This window comes from Polypterus senegalus, chromosome 10 (genome assembly GCF_016835505.1).
Source record: "Polypterus senegalus isolate Bchr_013 chromosome 10, ASM1683550v1, whole genome shotgun sequence".
In the NCBI taxonomy this organism is placed as follows: domain Eukaryota; kingdom Metazoa; phylum Chordata; class Cladistia; order Polypteriformes; family Polypteridae; genus Polypterus; species Polypterus senegalus.
Window position 1 is genome coordinate 42,387,196 of NC_053163.1, and position 15,019 is coordinate 42,402,214.

A 15,019-nucleotide genomic window follows, 5' to 3' on the forward strand; every position below is an offset into this window, starting at 1 on the left:
GTACACATGACAAAACAATTACGTTGTCAATCATGTTACGTTATTATTAAAATGTTTCCTTTTCTTTTTACTTCTCCGCTGCCAAGCGCGGGTATTTTGCTATATATATAGATATAGATATGACAACAACACTCATATCAATGACAAAACAATTACATTAACAATCATGTTACGTTATTTTTAAAATTTTTCCTTTTCTTTTTCATAGCTTCTTTTACACACTACTTCTCCGCTCCTCTAGTATATATATATATATATATATATATATATATATATATATATATATATATATATATATATATATATATGTACACTAATAAAAGGCAAAGCCCTCACTGACTCATCACTAATTCTCCAACTTCCCTAGTAGGTAGCTGAAATTTGACAGGCTCATTCCTTACAGCTTACTTACAAAAGTTGGGCAGGTTTCATTTCGAAATTCTACGCATAATGGTCATAACTGGAACCTACTTTTTCGTCCATATACTATAATAGACTTCTGCTCGATTACCGTAGGAGGCGGAGTTACGCCTCCCACGTAATTTAGTGCCTGCCCATATAAGACCGTCCGTCAGCGGCAATCCAATAGAAACACTGCCGCTAAATATTCACAGGTGAAGGACTGTGCTTATGCAGAAGATGATGAGATGGTCAGGGTGGTGTTTGGCACAAACTCAGCGAAACTGCGAGAGAAACTTTTAAGTGCCGGGTCTTGGCTAACATTAAATACAGCCGTGGGGTGGAAAAAGTCAATGTCCCGCTAAAGGAAGACAGTGTAAAAAAAACCCGTGCACGCAGTGTGTCACGTCTCAGATAAAGAGGAAGACGGGCTGTTTATTGATGCAGTAAGAAACGAATCGATGAATGAAACCTGTTATCTTTACAACGATTGACAAACACGGAATGTAACTTGAAGACAACACATCTTACAAATATGAACCTGATGGAAAGAAATAATGATAATCAAATCCTTGATGACAGCAACAGTCATAACACTCACAAAACAATTACTGTATATTGACAATCATGTTACGTTATTTTTAAAATGTTTCCTTTTCTTAGCACAAGCACAGCTGAGAAACTTCGATGCATGTACTCCATAATGCGTTAAAAAAAAATAACGCATTTAATCACACTTTCAATTCCAAGCAAAGGGGAACTTTTGTCAATGCATGATTTCCTGGTACATCGATTACACTGATGCACACATCAGAGCTACAAAAATGTTAGAGTTGGAATAAAGCGCGTTCCTACGACTGATCGGAGGAAAATTTCATTTCAAAAGACTACCCGACGGAAGCCTTGATAAAAGCATGGTTTTGTGCACACTGAAAAGCAAGCAAAATTAGATGCATTACAGAAAGCGGACTTTGTGGCTCTTACTGGGGATCATTGGACTTCCGTGACCGTTAGTAATTCTAATTACATCTAATTACAAAATGTTCAATGATCACACTGTTTTAGCCTAATGTACAAAATAATTTTGGCTAAAGTTACTTAGTTTAAAGGTGAAGCTGGTCAAATTACCTTTTATGTTTCTGCCTTATTTTTTTTTAAGAAGAAAAACTGCACTTTGTTGAAATTTTTGTTATTATTATTTAAAGACAATACCATTCTGAAAATGTACTTAAAGTACTTAAAATGCCACTTTATTTTTAAGTCTGCCCAATTTTAGCCAGGGATGATATTTTTGTTTCTGTTTTGAATTGAAATGCAGTTTAAAAGCTTTTTTTTTCAGAAATTAAAAGAGCTTGAGTTTACAATATTCATGTCCATGTCTATTATTTGATTCTTTTGCCCACTAAAACCCTTTTAAATTAAAAAAAAAAAAAAATTTGCAATTTGGGGAAAATTTTCATGTGTGATTACATACGATTAATCAAGATTAAATTATTACACAGCCTCTAATTAGATTAATTTTTTTAATCGAGTCCCACCCCTAATATACACCCACCTAAAGGATTATTAGGAACACCTGTTCAATTTCTCATTAATGCAATTATCTAATCAACCAATCACATGGCAGTTGCTTCAATGCATTTAGGGGTGTGGTCTGGACAAGACAATCTCCTGAACTCCAAACTGAATGTCAGAATGGGAAAGAAAGCTGATTTAAGCAATTTTGAGCGTGGCATGGTTGTTGGTGCCAGACGGGCCGGTCTGAGTATTTCACAATCTGCTCAGTTACTGGGATTTTCACGCACAACCATTTCTAGGGTTTACAAAGAATGGTGTGAAAAGGGAAAAACATCCAGTATGAGGCAGTCCTGTGGGCGAAAATGCCTTGTTGATGCTAGAGGTCAGAGGAGAATGGGCCGACTGATTCAAGCTGATAGAAGAGCAACTTTGACTGAAATAACCACTCGTTACAACCGAGGTATGCAGCAAAGCATTTGTGAAGCCACAACACACACAACCTTGAGGCGGATGGGCTACAACAGCAGAAGACCCACCAGGTACCACTCATCTCCACTACAAATAGGAAAAAGAGGCTACAATTTGCACGAGCTCACCAAAATTGGACAGTTGAAGACTGGAAAAATGTTGCCTGGTCTGATGAGTCTCGACTTCTGTTGAGACATTCAAATGGTCAGAATTTGGCGTAAACAGAATGAGAACATGGATCCATCATGCCTTGTTACCACTGTGCAGGCTGGTGGTGGTGGTGTAATGGTGTGGGGGATGTTTTCTTGGCACACTTTAGGCCCCTTAGTGCCAATTGGGCATCGTTTAAATGCCACGGGCTACCTGAGCATTGTTTCTGACCATGTCCATCTCTTCATGACCACCATGTACCCATCCTCTGATGGCTACTTCCAGCAGGATAATGCACCATGTCACAAAGCTCGAATCATTTCAAATTGGTTTCTTGAACATGACAATGAGTTCACTGTACTAAAATGGCCCCCACAGTCACCAGATCTCAACCCAATAGAGCATCTTTGGGATGTGGTGGGACGGGAGCTCGTGCCCTGGATGTGCATCCCACAAATCTCCATCAACTGCAAGATGCTATCCTATCAATATGGGCCAACATTTCTAAAGAATGCTTTCAGCACCTTGTTGAATCGATGCCACGTAGAATTAAGGCAGTTCTGAAGGCGAAAGGGGGTCAAACACCATATTAGTATGGTGTTCCTAATGGAGAGTGTATGTGTGTGTGTGTGTGTATATAATATATATATATATATATATATATATATATACACACACACACAGTGGTGCTTGAAAGTTTGTGAACCCTTTAGAATTTTCTATATTTATGCATACATATCACCTAAAACAAACAGATTTTCACTCAAGTCCTAAAAGTAGACAAAGAGAAACCAGTTAAACAAATGAGACAAAATTATACTTGGTCATTTATTTATTAATGAAAATGATCGAATATTACATACAGTGCACCCGGAAAGTATTCACAGTGCATCAGTTTTTACACATTTTGTTATGTTACAGCCTTATTCCAAAATGGATTATTCATTTTTTCCTCAGAATTCTACACACAACACTCCATAATAACAACATGAAAAAAGTAAAATAAAAATATAGAGAAAGCACGAGTTACTACTGAACATAGACTATTTATGTTGCTCTCTAATAAAAGAAAATGTTTCTGCTGGTATCTGTTCAGATAAAAAAAGAAAACAGATTTAGAAATGTTAACTTGCTGTTGCTCAGAAGATGCCTGTAATAATGTTATGATCCTGGCTCTGGACTCTGAGGGTAACTTGTTTATATAACAAACTAGATACAGTGTTAATGCCCTGACAGTGGCAAATACTTTTGGTTTTATATTTGCTTTGATTACATTGATGTTTAAGTTGAGATTTACCAGAAATATTTTAACTGCTGCTATGTAAAGGGAATACCGCTGATAAAAAGCACCTTATTTGTTTAAAGTGTTTGCAAACCAAAATACACACAATACACTACTTTTAAGTTCATTATTGAATTTTACACATAATGTGATTGTCGTGATTGTCTGCAATTAATCATGATTTAAAAAAATGTAATCATTGCCCAGCACTAGTTATTACATTAGTTACACTTTTAAAGCATAATACAAAATTAACAAGTCCTTTCAAAAACAGCCTGTGTATTTTTATTAAGTAAATGCATCCAACCCACCCCCCTCCCCAAATGCCTGAATTTCTTCATCAGAATATAAAACATGCTGGGATTTTTTGGGATAAATAAGCACTAATTTACCAAAGCATAAAATTTGTCACTGTAGATATTTTTTTAACTACTCTCTTATTTCAGAATAATTTGTTAAATTATGCATAAAATGATTACCTATTTATGAAAGTAAAAATTATTTTATTTTTTTAAGTGCAGAATTAATCACTGGACACATTGAAAGTTAAATTACTGAACCTACTCTGTTATCCTCCATACTCAGTACTGGAGAATTTTCAGCAACAGCACATTTCACATAGGAGGAAATACAAACGTGTTGTCGCTCAGTGTACATCAATCAAGTCAGTGGAAGAGTAAAGCTTCATACCTGTATATGGCTGTGACAAAGTGGCTGAAATTTGTCAGGCCCCGATGCCTGTGCAGCTTTAAAAAGTGAGAAGAATTGCAACAGTGGCAAGTGTCATGCTGCATCTCCATCATTCTAAAATACAAAATTATTTTTAAGCAGTGTGCCATGTTATCTTCTTTTCACTTTTTCTTTATGGGATCCATTCTACCTATTGATTAGTAGCTGTGATGTGCATGCACATAAATGCAAACAGAAACATGATGCAGTTTTATGCCAGATTGAAATATGACACTTCTTAAAATTTACTTACTTACGGCTATAATATCTATACAAAATAACGTTTAAAAGGGTCTTTGCGAAAACTGACAGTTATTGCACTGTATTGCAATCCAGTGTAGTGTCTTCTTTATGGGTAAATGAAAGGAAGTCACATGTGTCAGAGAATGTAATTAACCAAAAAAGAACAATTTATTAAGGTGGGAGGTTCAAAGTGGGAGAGAAGTAGGGATGGTGCAGAAAAAAAATACAGTACCATGTACAGTTACCCCCACTGTTCTGGTTGTCAGTGTTGCACTAACAGAACTACAGTGCTGTTTGTCAGTTCCCCTTAACTTTTGTCTTATATAAGACACTATTTAAAAAAAAAAAGATTCATTACTATTTCCAGGGCATTTCTACCTTCTTGATAGAAGAAAAAAGTGAAACCCACCTTTACAGAAACAAAAAAAAAAAAAAAAAAACAACACTGATAAGCTGCATGAAGCACCACTTCAAACAATGCTGTGTGGCATGGCCAGTGTCCCAAAGGTTGGGACCCTGTAAGCGCAATGATTAATTATTTATTTATTACGCTTATGGCTAGTTTGTGGCCATTTGTTGGTTGCAGCATCAGTACAGAAAGGACTATAGCCAGGAGACAGCTAACTCTGCAGTTTCACCACCGCTTACCTCACTGCTTTTAGGAAGAGTGCATCATTCTGTGTCTGGCAGTACTGTCTCAAGTATGTGATAAACAAAAGGCATATGGCCTCTGCAGCTGGTTTTGGCAATTTGTACAATATTACACTGTTGTTTCTATATGGCACTCAACCTTGAGTACAAATGGCTTTAGCTCAGTCAGCCTTAAATTGGTACCAGATTAAACAGTGAGCCCTTGATATCCGTGGGCTTCATCAATGAATTCAGTCAACCATGGATAGTAAACATTTGGGTTGGAGGTCAAGAAAGTTCCAAAATGCAACACTTGAATTTGTCACATGCCGAGTGCTACACTGAAGCCACACGAATGATGTATAGGCATAACCTGTGGGATGCTAACTCGGGCTGATTCGCCAGCCCTCTGCTCCCACCCCTCAAGACTCAGGAATGATCCCAGCACTGTTCCACCTACTTAAACCTTATGATTTTTAATTCCTCTATAGTCAAGTTTGATCATCTGTGATTGTGCCAGAGCCAGTCTGTAGAACTCCCTAAACCATTCAAGGTTGCTTATTTAGTCATGTTTACACAAGAAAACATGAAATTTGCCTTCTCAGTGCCATCTTATAACAAGACCGAAAGAAATGAAGAAAAACAGAGACAAGACAGGTTAAGGCTGGGAGGTTTGATTAGGCATATTTACACAAAAATTGTTAAAGTTTGATTAGGCATATTTACACAAAAATTGTTAAAGGATAAATATCAAACCTTAATCATTTTCTCCGATATTTATTATTAAAAAGTCATATGGAACTAGGAAGAAAGGAATTTCTAGAGTGATTTGTGTGGGTTTTCAAAGTGACTACACTTCCTGATTTACTGAAGTTCTACATGTAATGGATGTCTGTCGTCAGTTGAGATTATTTCTTGTTTCTTTAGCATTGCCAGATCATCTACATCAGTCCCAATAACTTTAGCTGCATGCTTAGTAATCTGTTGGAGCCTTTTCAGATTTTGGTTTGTTAGACTACTAAACCAGGCAATAAAACTGAAAGTGATAACAGACTGGATCATACTACGATAAAAGGACAACATGAATCCTTGTCTACTTTAAATAGTTTGAGTATACAGAGGAGAAATAAACGCTGATTGAATTTAGAGAATTTTTTTTTGTATTTGCATTCCAGTTAAGGTTGTTATCTAATTTAGTTCCTAAGTATTTCTATTAATTTACTATTTCTACCTCCTCCCCTAAAACAACAATGGGTGAACATACTGATTTCAGTCTCTTGAAATAAAATATTCTTTGGTCTTATTTACATTCAGAGTGACAAAGTTTTTATTACACCAGTTAACCATACAGTCCACTTGATTTAGGTAGTGGCTTTGCTTTCATCCTCCCCAGATGTGTGTCCTATGAGCATGGTGTCATCCGCATATTTGATAACGGAGCAGTGGTTGTTGTTCTGTCTCGGGTCTCTTGTGTACAGAATAAATAATAATGGCGATAAGACACACCCCTGAGTACTTCCAGTGTCTGAATGAAAGACTTTTGAAAAAGCATCCTGTACCTTGTCTGTCTGTGAACGATTTAACCATCCAGTCGGTAGTAGAGATATGCAGTGTGTACAAAATTTAAGGACTTAATGCTAGCTCAAAGGCTAACAGGGAGTGTAAAGTGCTACCTCTTAACAACAAATTTAAAAACTTGCATCTTTTGAAAAGTGGCAAATCCCCTGCTGAAGTGAACCTTAAGGTCAATAAGAATAAATTGAGCAGTCACACAATAATGCAGAAAAAAGCTGAAATCTGTGGAAATGTTAGTGCTGTTAAGAGTCATTATAAGTATTCTAGAGATAACCTAAAGTACACACAAGGATGTGCATAGGTTATTGAAAATAAACCATTAGTAGTTACATAGAACGAAATTCTAATTGAGTCTGATGTTTATTAAGTCCCTATAGAAGGGGCAGATTTTTCTATCCGTGGGGGTCCTGGAACCAATCCCCCATGGATACCAAGGGATGACAGTATACTTATATTTATTTGGAAAGCCCAAAAACCACAAACAAATAGATCTACTTTGATGGGACTCAGCTGCTTGGCATTTTGACATTGTCAGACCAATATAGCCAGCTGAAGCAAAGGTAATTCTTAAATGTCTGTAAAACAGTGGGTTCAAATACAGCAGCATGCAATGGATCTGTTAGATTTGCTCTGGCCGATTCATCTTAGACCCAATTTACCCACTTTATTACGACTTCTTCAGCAGTGTTTGCCTGGAAATTGGAATTGTTCCTTTAATTTCAGCACTGTCATTACATATTTAAACCTTTATTTCAGGATAAGATGGACTTCTCTTCCCAAGATCGCTACTGCTGGAAGTCTATTAATAGTCTATCAAATTGACACTTAACCAGTTTTATGTCGTAGTGTTTAATAAGAATTTATACATTTGTATGAAAGATGTAATATCTTAATAGCCATGTTTGGTCTTAAATTAATGATAATTTTATGGTATTTTTTTCTGGGCTATTCTCAGAAAGGTATGTTTCTGTTATGTCTGTTATTAATCATGGCATTGTTTTAGACTCCTCTGATGTTGTTTCACTATCACTGCTAAAAGTACCACTGACATACTTAGAACTGGTTTTTATCTTCTTGATGTTGTTCAACCACATCTATTACTGCAGAAAAAAATGCAGACCTAGCTAATTTTCACCAGATTTCTAAATTGCATTTTTTGGCTAAAAGATTAGAAAGAATTATTTATGATTAATTGGTCAATCACCTTAACTCCAATAATTTATTTGAGATCTACCAATCTGGCTTTAAGCATTATCGTGGTGGTGAGACAGCCCTCTAAAAAGTATTAAATGACATCTCTCTTATTACCGACTTAGGTGGGGCAGCAGTCCTTGCCCTCCGAGACCTTTCTGCAGCTTTTGATACTATTGATCACAATATCTTGTTGTTGCATACAGAGCATCTGGTAAGGCTTAAAGGGGCTATTCTTAATTGGTTTATGTCATATCTTATTGGTAGACACGTTTCAGTAACCTTCAATTCCTCTTTTTCATTTACTGCTCCTGTTAAATGTGGTGTTTCCTCAGGAATCCATTTTGGGTCCTATTTTATTTTCTATATATCTTCATCCTATAGGAGCTACTTTTAAGAAATTTAATGTTTCTTTTCACTGCTATGCTGATGACATGCACATTATATTCTTGTATGCAATTCTGCAATGAATTGGTTGCACACTTGTCTTGAATTACTAAGATCCTGGATGGATGACAATTTTCTCAATCTAAATAAAAATAAAATGGAATTGCTAATAGATGGTCCTGCAACCAAAGCTTAAACTTTTTTTTTTTTTTTATACTTATTGGCGCTTTTGTGGACTTCTGAAAATCTAAAGTTCAGATGTTTGGAGTTACTTTTGATAATACCCTCCCTTTTGAGAAAGAGGTTTATTCTGTGGTCAACAGTTGCATTTGCAAACTTTATTTTTTTAGCCAAGGTATTATCTCAAAATGACTCATGCTTATATATTTTCTCGGTTTGATTATTGTAACTTTACTGTATTTTGGAATCAGTAAATCCCTGAATACACAGGTTGCAGCTGGTTCAGAATACTGCTGCTCTTTTTCTTGGTTGTAGCAAAAACATTTGCCTCTCTATCTCCAGTTTTAGCCTTTTTATGCCGGATGCCAGTTAGCTTTAGAATTGATTTTAATATTTTACTGATTTGAAAGCCAGCAGCACATGGGTTGGCTCCAGTCTATTTATCCGAGTTGTGTGTTATACACCAGCAAACCAGACAGCTTAGATCAGGAGTCTACAACCCCCCGAGAGCTACTTTTACAAAATGAAAATGGCCGAGAGCTACTCATGTTTTCTAACATTTATTTTCATAGCTTATTTCAACCCAAACAAACTGAATAAGCTTGTTTTGCATGAAAATTTACAAAATGTTGAAGTCCACAACTCACATTTTGCATTAAAACATCACAAAAAATATTTAGTTCACCTGCAAGTGCATTTTGTATGACTACATGCATTTCCCAGTGTATCTCCCACTATTCAATTAAAACATGAATGCTGTCAAAACAAAACAATTAAAAATAAACAGATATTCCTTATTCATTTATCATTTTGTTACATGTCACTGTTTCACTTCACAAGAGTATTCACATGTCCAGTTGCATGTGTGATGTGTTTTTTAGTTAGTGAGATGACTGGCACTGCATGCAGTCAATAAGAGAGGTGTATGGTGGGTTGTAGCCACTTAGGTTCACTCTTACAGAATCATTTAAATGTTCATCTCTCAGTCTTGTTCTGAACTTTGATTTCATGACATTCATGTCAGAAAAGGCAGACTCAAGAGATATGTAGACCCAAACAAAGCAGACATTTTCAGAGCTGCTTGGTGAAGATTCTTATAATTATCTGGCTCTACTAGGCTCTAGAAATGCTAAAAATGCTGTGGAGACTTTAACTGCACATTATTTTGAAGGTTTACTAAAATATAATATATAAAATCGAATGTCTGTCTGCTTTTCACGAGAGAACTACTTAACGGATTTAGATCGGGTTTTTTTCTATAACTGGCTTGAACATCCCAGTTGAATTTGCGACTTCTCTCATTTCGCCACGTATCATAGTTTGCTTGCAGTACTGGTTAGCGCAAATCCAAGTGAAACGCAGCGGGCAGATGGGCGGGGCCCTCCTCACTCACGCTGCAGCCTTGGGGTGTGTTCCTTACCCCCGCTTAGCTAGAGATATTTAAAATACAGAGTTACTAAGGTCTTGATGAGTTTTAGTCTGGATATTCTCTTAAGTGTATGCCACATTGAAAAGATAGATTGCAATTCAGATTGTGGATTGTGATTTTGTGTTAATAGGATCGTGATACAATTTTTTGGAAAGATCGCCCACGCCTAATTTGACTAATCAAGTTTTATGTAGGATTCATTAACCCTTTAAGCAACAAGTTGGAGACCCCTGGCTTAGATCTACTGGTCAGTTGTCTCTTATTGTCCTTCATATTAAGTGTAAAACTAAGGGGGGTGTTTAGGGCTTTTGCAGCTGCTGCACCTTGTCTATGGAATTCTTTACCTTATTACATTAAGGAGTCATCTTCAATTGAACTGTTTAAAACTACATTGGAGGCACATTTCTGTTCTCTAGCTTTCCATGACCTTCAGTGATACTGAAGGTTCACTCCTCTTAGTCATTTGTTTCAATTTACTGTTGGTTGTATTGTGTTCTATTGTATTTATTTTATTTAATGTTTAGTGTTTTAATGTGAAGCAATTTGGCTGCAATATTACTGATGTTGTTGTAAATGAGCTCTATAAATAAATTTACATTAACTTTATGCATTCTTATAGGCAGGTTCTAGGTATGCTTTCCTGAGGTGAAATTGTGTGTTTTATAACATTAAAGAGTCAGCCTCTTCGTGCCTTTGTTTTTATGTCTTGGGAGCAAACTGAACTTGTGTCAACTCTTTTGAGGATTTTATGACCACACATTGTCCCACTGGATAAGCTTTGATCTCTGCCTTACTTTAACTATTCGGGGGATACAAGGATAAGTTTTCAAATGCCAAAAAGAAAAATAAGTATTTCTTCAGGAATGTTGTGTAGGCATTTCTAGTATTTCTTACTTTGCCATTTTATAATTTTATTCTATTTTAAATACTTTATTCATCCCTTAGGGAAATTCAAGCATCCAATAGCTCAAACACATCAGTAAAAAATGTTAATCATCATAAAAGGAAAACACATATTAATAAATGGTTTAAAAAAAAAACTACCTGTTGGAAGGTAGAGTGGTGACCAGGTCATGAATCACTTATACTGACAACTGTGATAAGAAATCTTACTTGTGTAGGAACAAGTTACCTTCTACAGTGTTCTGTTCTACAGCTCAGTGAGAGAAGATGATTGCTATGTTTACTTCACTGACCCACCAAAATATTTTGTGGAGAGGGTACTATTGTCAAAGATGGCCTGTACCTTCTTTCCCATACACCTTTCCACCACAATTCCCAGCGAGTTCACAGTCCTGCCTTTATTTGAAGCTAGACTGGCTATGTTTAAGCACTGAAAATCTACTGCCTTAAATTTTCCCAAGATTCCATGAATTTTTTCAGAAAAAATATTACAACTAAAAAATTACTTAAGTGTTTAAGCTTTACTGTGTTACAGCAAGGCCCTATTTCCATATTTCTCTTTCTTCATTTTTGTAAACTGTAACTGCACACATTACTGTTGATAAAAAGTTTTTTTTCTCATTAGCTTTATGATTTTTTTTTTGGTTTTTATGTAAGTTCCATGTTACTTTTTCCCTTTTTAGTTCATTAATGCTCTATTTAGCATAAATACTGTAGATAAAGTTTTCATAATATTCAATCAGTTTTTGACTGCACCTTGTTATACTTTAATCCATCTCTGTACACTTGCTAGTTAATCCTTGAAAACAGTTCAATAAAATAAAAAATTTTTGCAAGTCTGTGTTGCAAATAAATGACAGGTTAAGATTAAATAGCAATTACGGAATACAACACAACACTGCTATCACTATTTATAAAAATCATAATGCATTTGCTGATACTTACTATACGTGAACTCCAACATTTGATTAATTACTCTTGGTTCATACTCTGTAATTCCCATATCTTTGAGAATCTGCACCATAACCTACCAACACATAAATAACATTCACAATTAAACACTTAATCACTAAAAGATAAATTACACTACAATCAGATTATAATAATAAAGAAAGCCATATTCCATTTATTTTTGCAGAGCTCTCTTCTGTAAGTGCAGGCACAAACCTCTGTAACGTTTATAAAAGTAAAAATAAATTACAAATACTATAAATTACATAAACACAAAATAAAAAAGCAATTTAAAACTGACTAACATAAACCAGTCTTAATAATTTATAGTATGTCCACTAATATCATCATCAAGATGTGGTCAGCTAACAGAGAAATGTAAAACAAAAACTCCACTCAGTAGAATTCCTGAGGCTGAACATCAACCTCTGATCATGGTCATTTATAACAAAAGAAATCATAGTCCAAGTCAGAAAGAGTCAACATTCTGAAGCCCACTGGGGGCATTCAAAAGTATTATGTTTTGACTGATAAAAAGATCAAATCCTTTCACTAATAAACAGATGCAATAAAAATGGCTAATTAGCAACGATACACTGGTTATTCATACATAAGGGTCTCTGTATTTCGGGTGCATTAAGAATATAATATTAATAGCTACGGCTTCATTCACCTTTAGTAAAGTATATTTTTAATAAATCTAAATTTTACTTTAGAAATGCTTACACAAAAGCATCGTGTGTGTGTATAATATATATATATAATATATATTATACACACACACTTTCCGAGCATTGCTGCTACCGCACCGACACGGCGGCGCGGTAATGATACCCCTACAACACAGAATGCCAACTGAGGTAACATATCCCCACAGGATCTGGCTGATGGGCCAGATGCTCCCTTTATAAAATGACAACTTATAAAGTCCATTTATTCTCAAAATAACTAAAAATAAGGTGTAACAAAGACTATATATTCTTCCTCCATACATTTCCAAACAAAATTTGAAACACACAAAATCAACATTGAATAATCAAAACACAACTAGGCGAGATCATACTTGACTGACAAAACAGAACACTACATACACACATATTTACAGGCTACAAGAGCACTGAATTGTAGTTTATCTCTAGTGGTAACCTAATTACTGTATAAGTATTAAATGCACCACACACAGAGGCAAAAGAAAAAAATGAAATGAATCGATCTGCGCCTCGTCCGGGACAGGTAGATGGTACGCAGAACACCTAGATGCTTTGAGGGGACTTTAAAATGAGAGGGTGCCTAAACTGCATTTTCAATGACGACTAATAATAATTCAAATAACTAAATGAAAAATTAAGTAGTACTCCTATCGTCCTTGTGCTCGCAAATGCTTAGAACTTTTACTTACAGTAGATAAGCCAATCTTAGCTATATTGTACACCTGCCATACGCATCCATTAAACTGCAACATCACTTTAACAAATTTAGTACGACGTATACGTGACAATGTTTACGGAAGACAATTAGATTGACACAAGCACCAACAACACGGACTAAACACGCTTTATTTAACAATTTTCAAACTAAACTGTAACTTAAATAAATGTATATAAAACTCAGAAGTCTTTAACGGCACACAAGACTCTTTAATAATATGTTTCAATCCTCCCATTAAACAGTACAACGCATTTAAAAAATACTTTTTCTTCTGTTCCTACCTGAGCATCTTTAGGTGCACTTTTCACAGACGCCATTTTCAATGAAATTGTTTCCTGTTATGCAGCAAGGGTAATGTAAAGTGCGCGCGCACGGATCTTGCACCATGACTTCCGTTACGTCCATTACGTCGCTTCCCGCGCTGTAAATGGGCGTGACGTACAAAACACATGCTGTAATTGCCGCTGATCCTATTATCAGCGATACGGCTATACTCCTGCCATGTTGGAGCGGTCAAGATCCGCTTGAAACCTCATAAGCATGTACGTATTTAAACATGCAGAGTTCTCATATTAAAATCAGTTGTATCCTTGTTTCTCAACCAATTTTCTAAAACATTGTTTTCTTATAACCATTAGATGTGTCATTATATGTATGTGAAAATCTAACAACATGACATTAAAGTCCGATAAATTCTGAAAAGAATGATAACAAACATGTATATGTAGGTTTTAAAATAAGCCTGATTTAAAGCGTGACAAAAAAAATTACATAAAATCATTGCACAAAATCGTTGCACTTTTAGGCTTAGGATTTTATATATTAGAGTATATACATATATATATATATATATATATAATAAAAAAACTGTAAAAATACTATGTAAATAAGTAAAAGTCATCTAATAATTATAAAATGTGATCTAATTATTATAAAATGCAAAGTGATTATTTTATTGCTACTACAGGTTTTATTTCACAATGCGACTTTTCCGAACGGCGAATTTCCAAGTAGCTCTTTTAATGTCAGCATTATTTATTTCCTAATACCTCTTTTTATGATGGTTTCATCATTTGTAAGTCAAGACAAAGACCGATTATCTTAGCCTATTTCTGTTAGTTAATAGTTTGCAGTTTATTACTTTTCACCAATTGTAGATGATAGGCTGCCACAGAGTTGCCAGATGTAACAATGAAACAATCTGGACAAAAATAGGCTAGTCGGCCCATCAAAGCTAGGTTCTAATTTATTTTCTTCCAGAAAACATGAAGTAGAGTTTTGAAGGTCCTTAAATTCCTGTGTCATCCACACTCCTTGGTAACTTATTCCATGTGTCTATAATTTTCTGTGTGAAGTAAAACATCTAATTTTTGTGTGAAATTTACCCTAAACATGTTTCCAACTGTGTCCCCTTATTTTGAAATAACAGTCTTGATCCACTATACTAATTCCCTTCATAATTTTAAACACTTCTGTCATTTCACCTCTTAATCTACTTTTGCTTGAATTAAATAGGCTCAGCTCCTTTAATCTTTCCTCATTACTCATCCCCTGTA

General features: G+C 35.3%; 1 protein-coding gene across 1 annotated transcript in view; it reads right to left on the reverse strand.

The window, feature by feature from the left end:
- taf9 (TAF9 RNA polymerase II, TATA box binding protein (TBP)-associated factor) overlaps positions 1-13,849 on the reverse strand; it is an 80,513-nt gene extending 66,664 nt beyond the window's left edge. The window contains exons 1-2 of the mRNA XM_039765768.1: positions 13,745-13,849; positions 12,030-12,111 (exon numbers count right to left, since the gene is read on the reverse strand). Coding sequence (XP_039621702.1) covers positions 12,030-12,111; positions 13,745-13,780 — 118 coding nt within the window. The 5' untranslated portion in view covers positions 13,781-13,849. The remainder of the gene's footprint in view (positions 1-12,029; positions 12,112-13,744) is intronic.
- Positions 13,850-15,019: the final 1,170 nt, after the last annotated feature.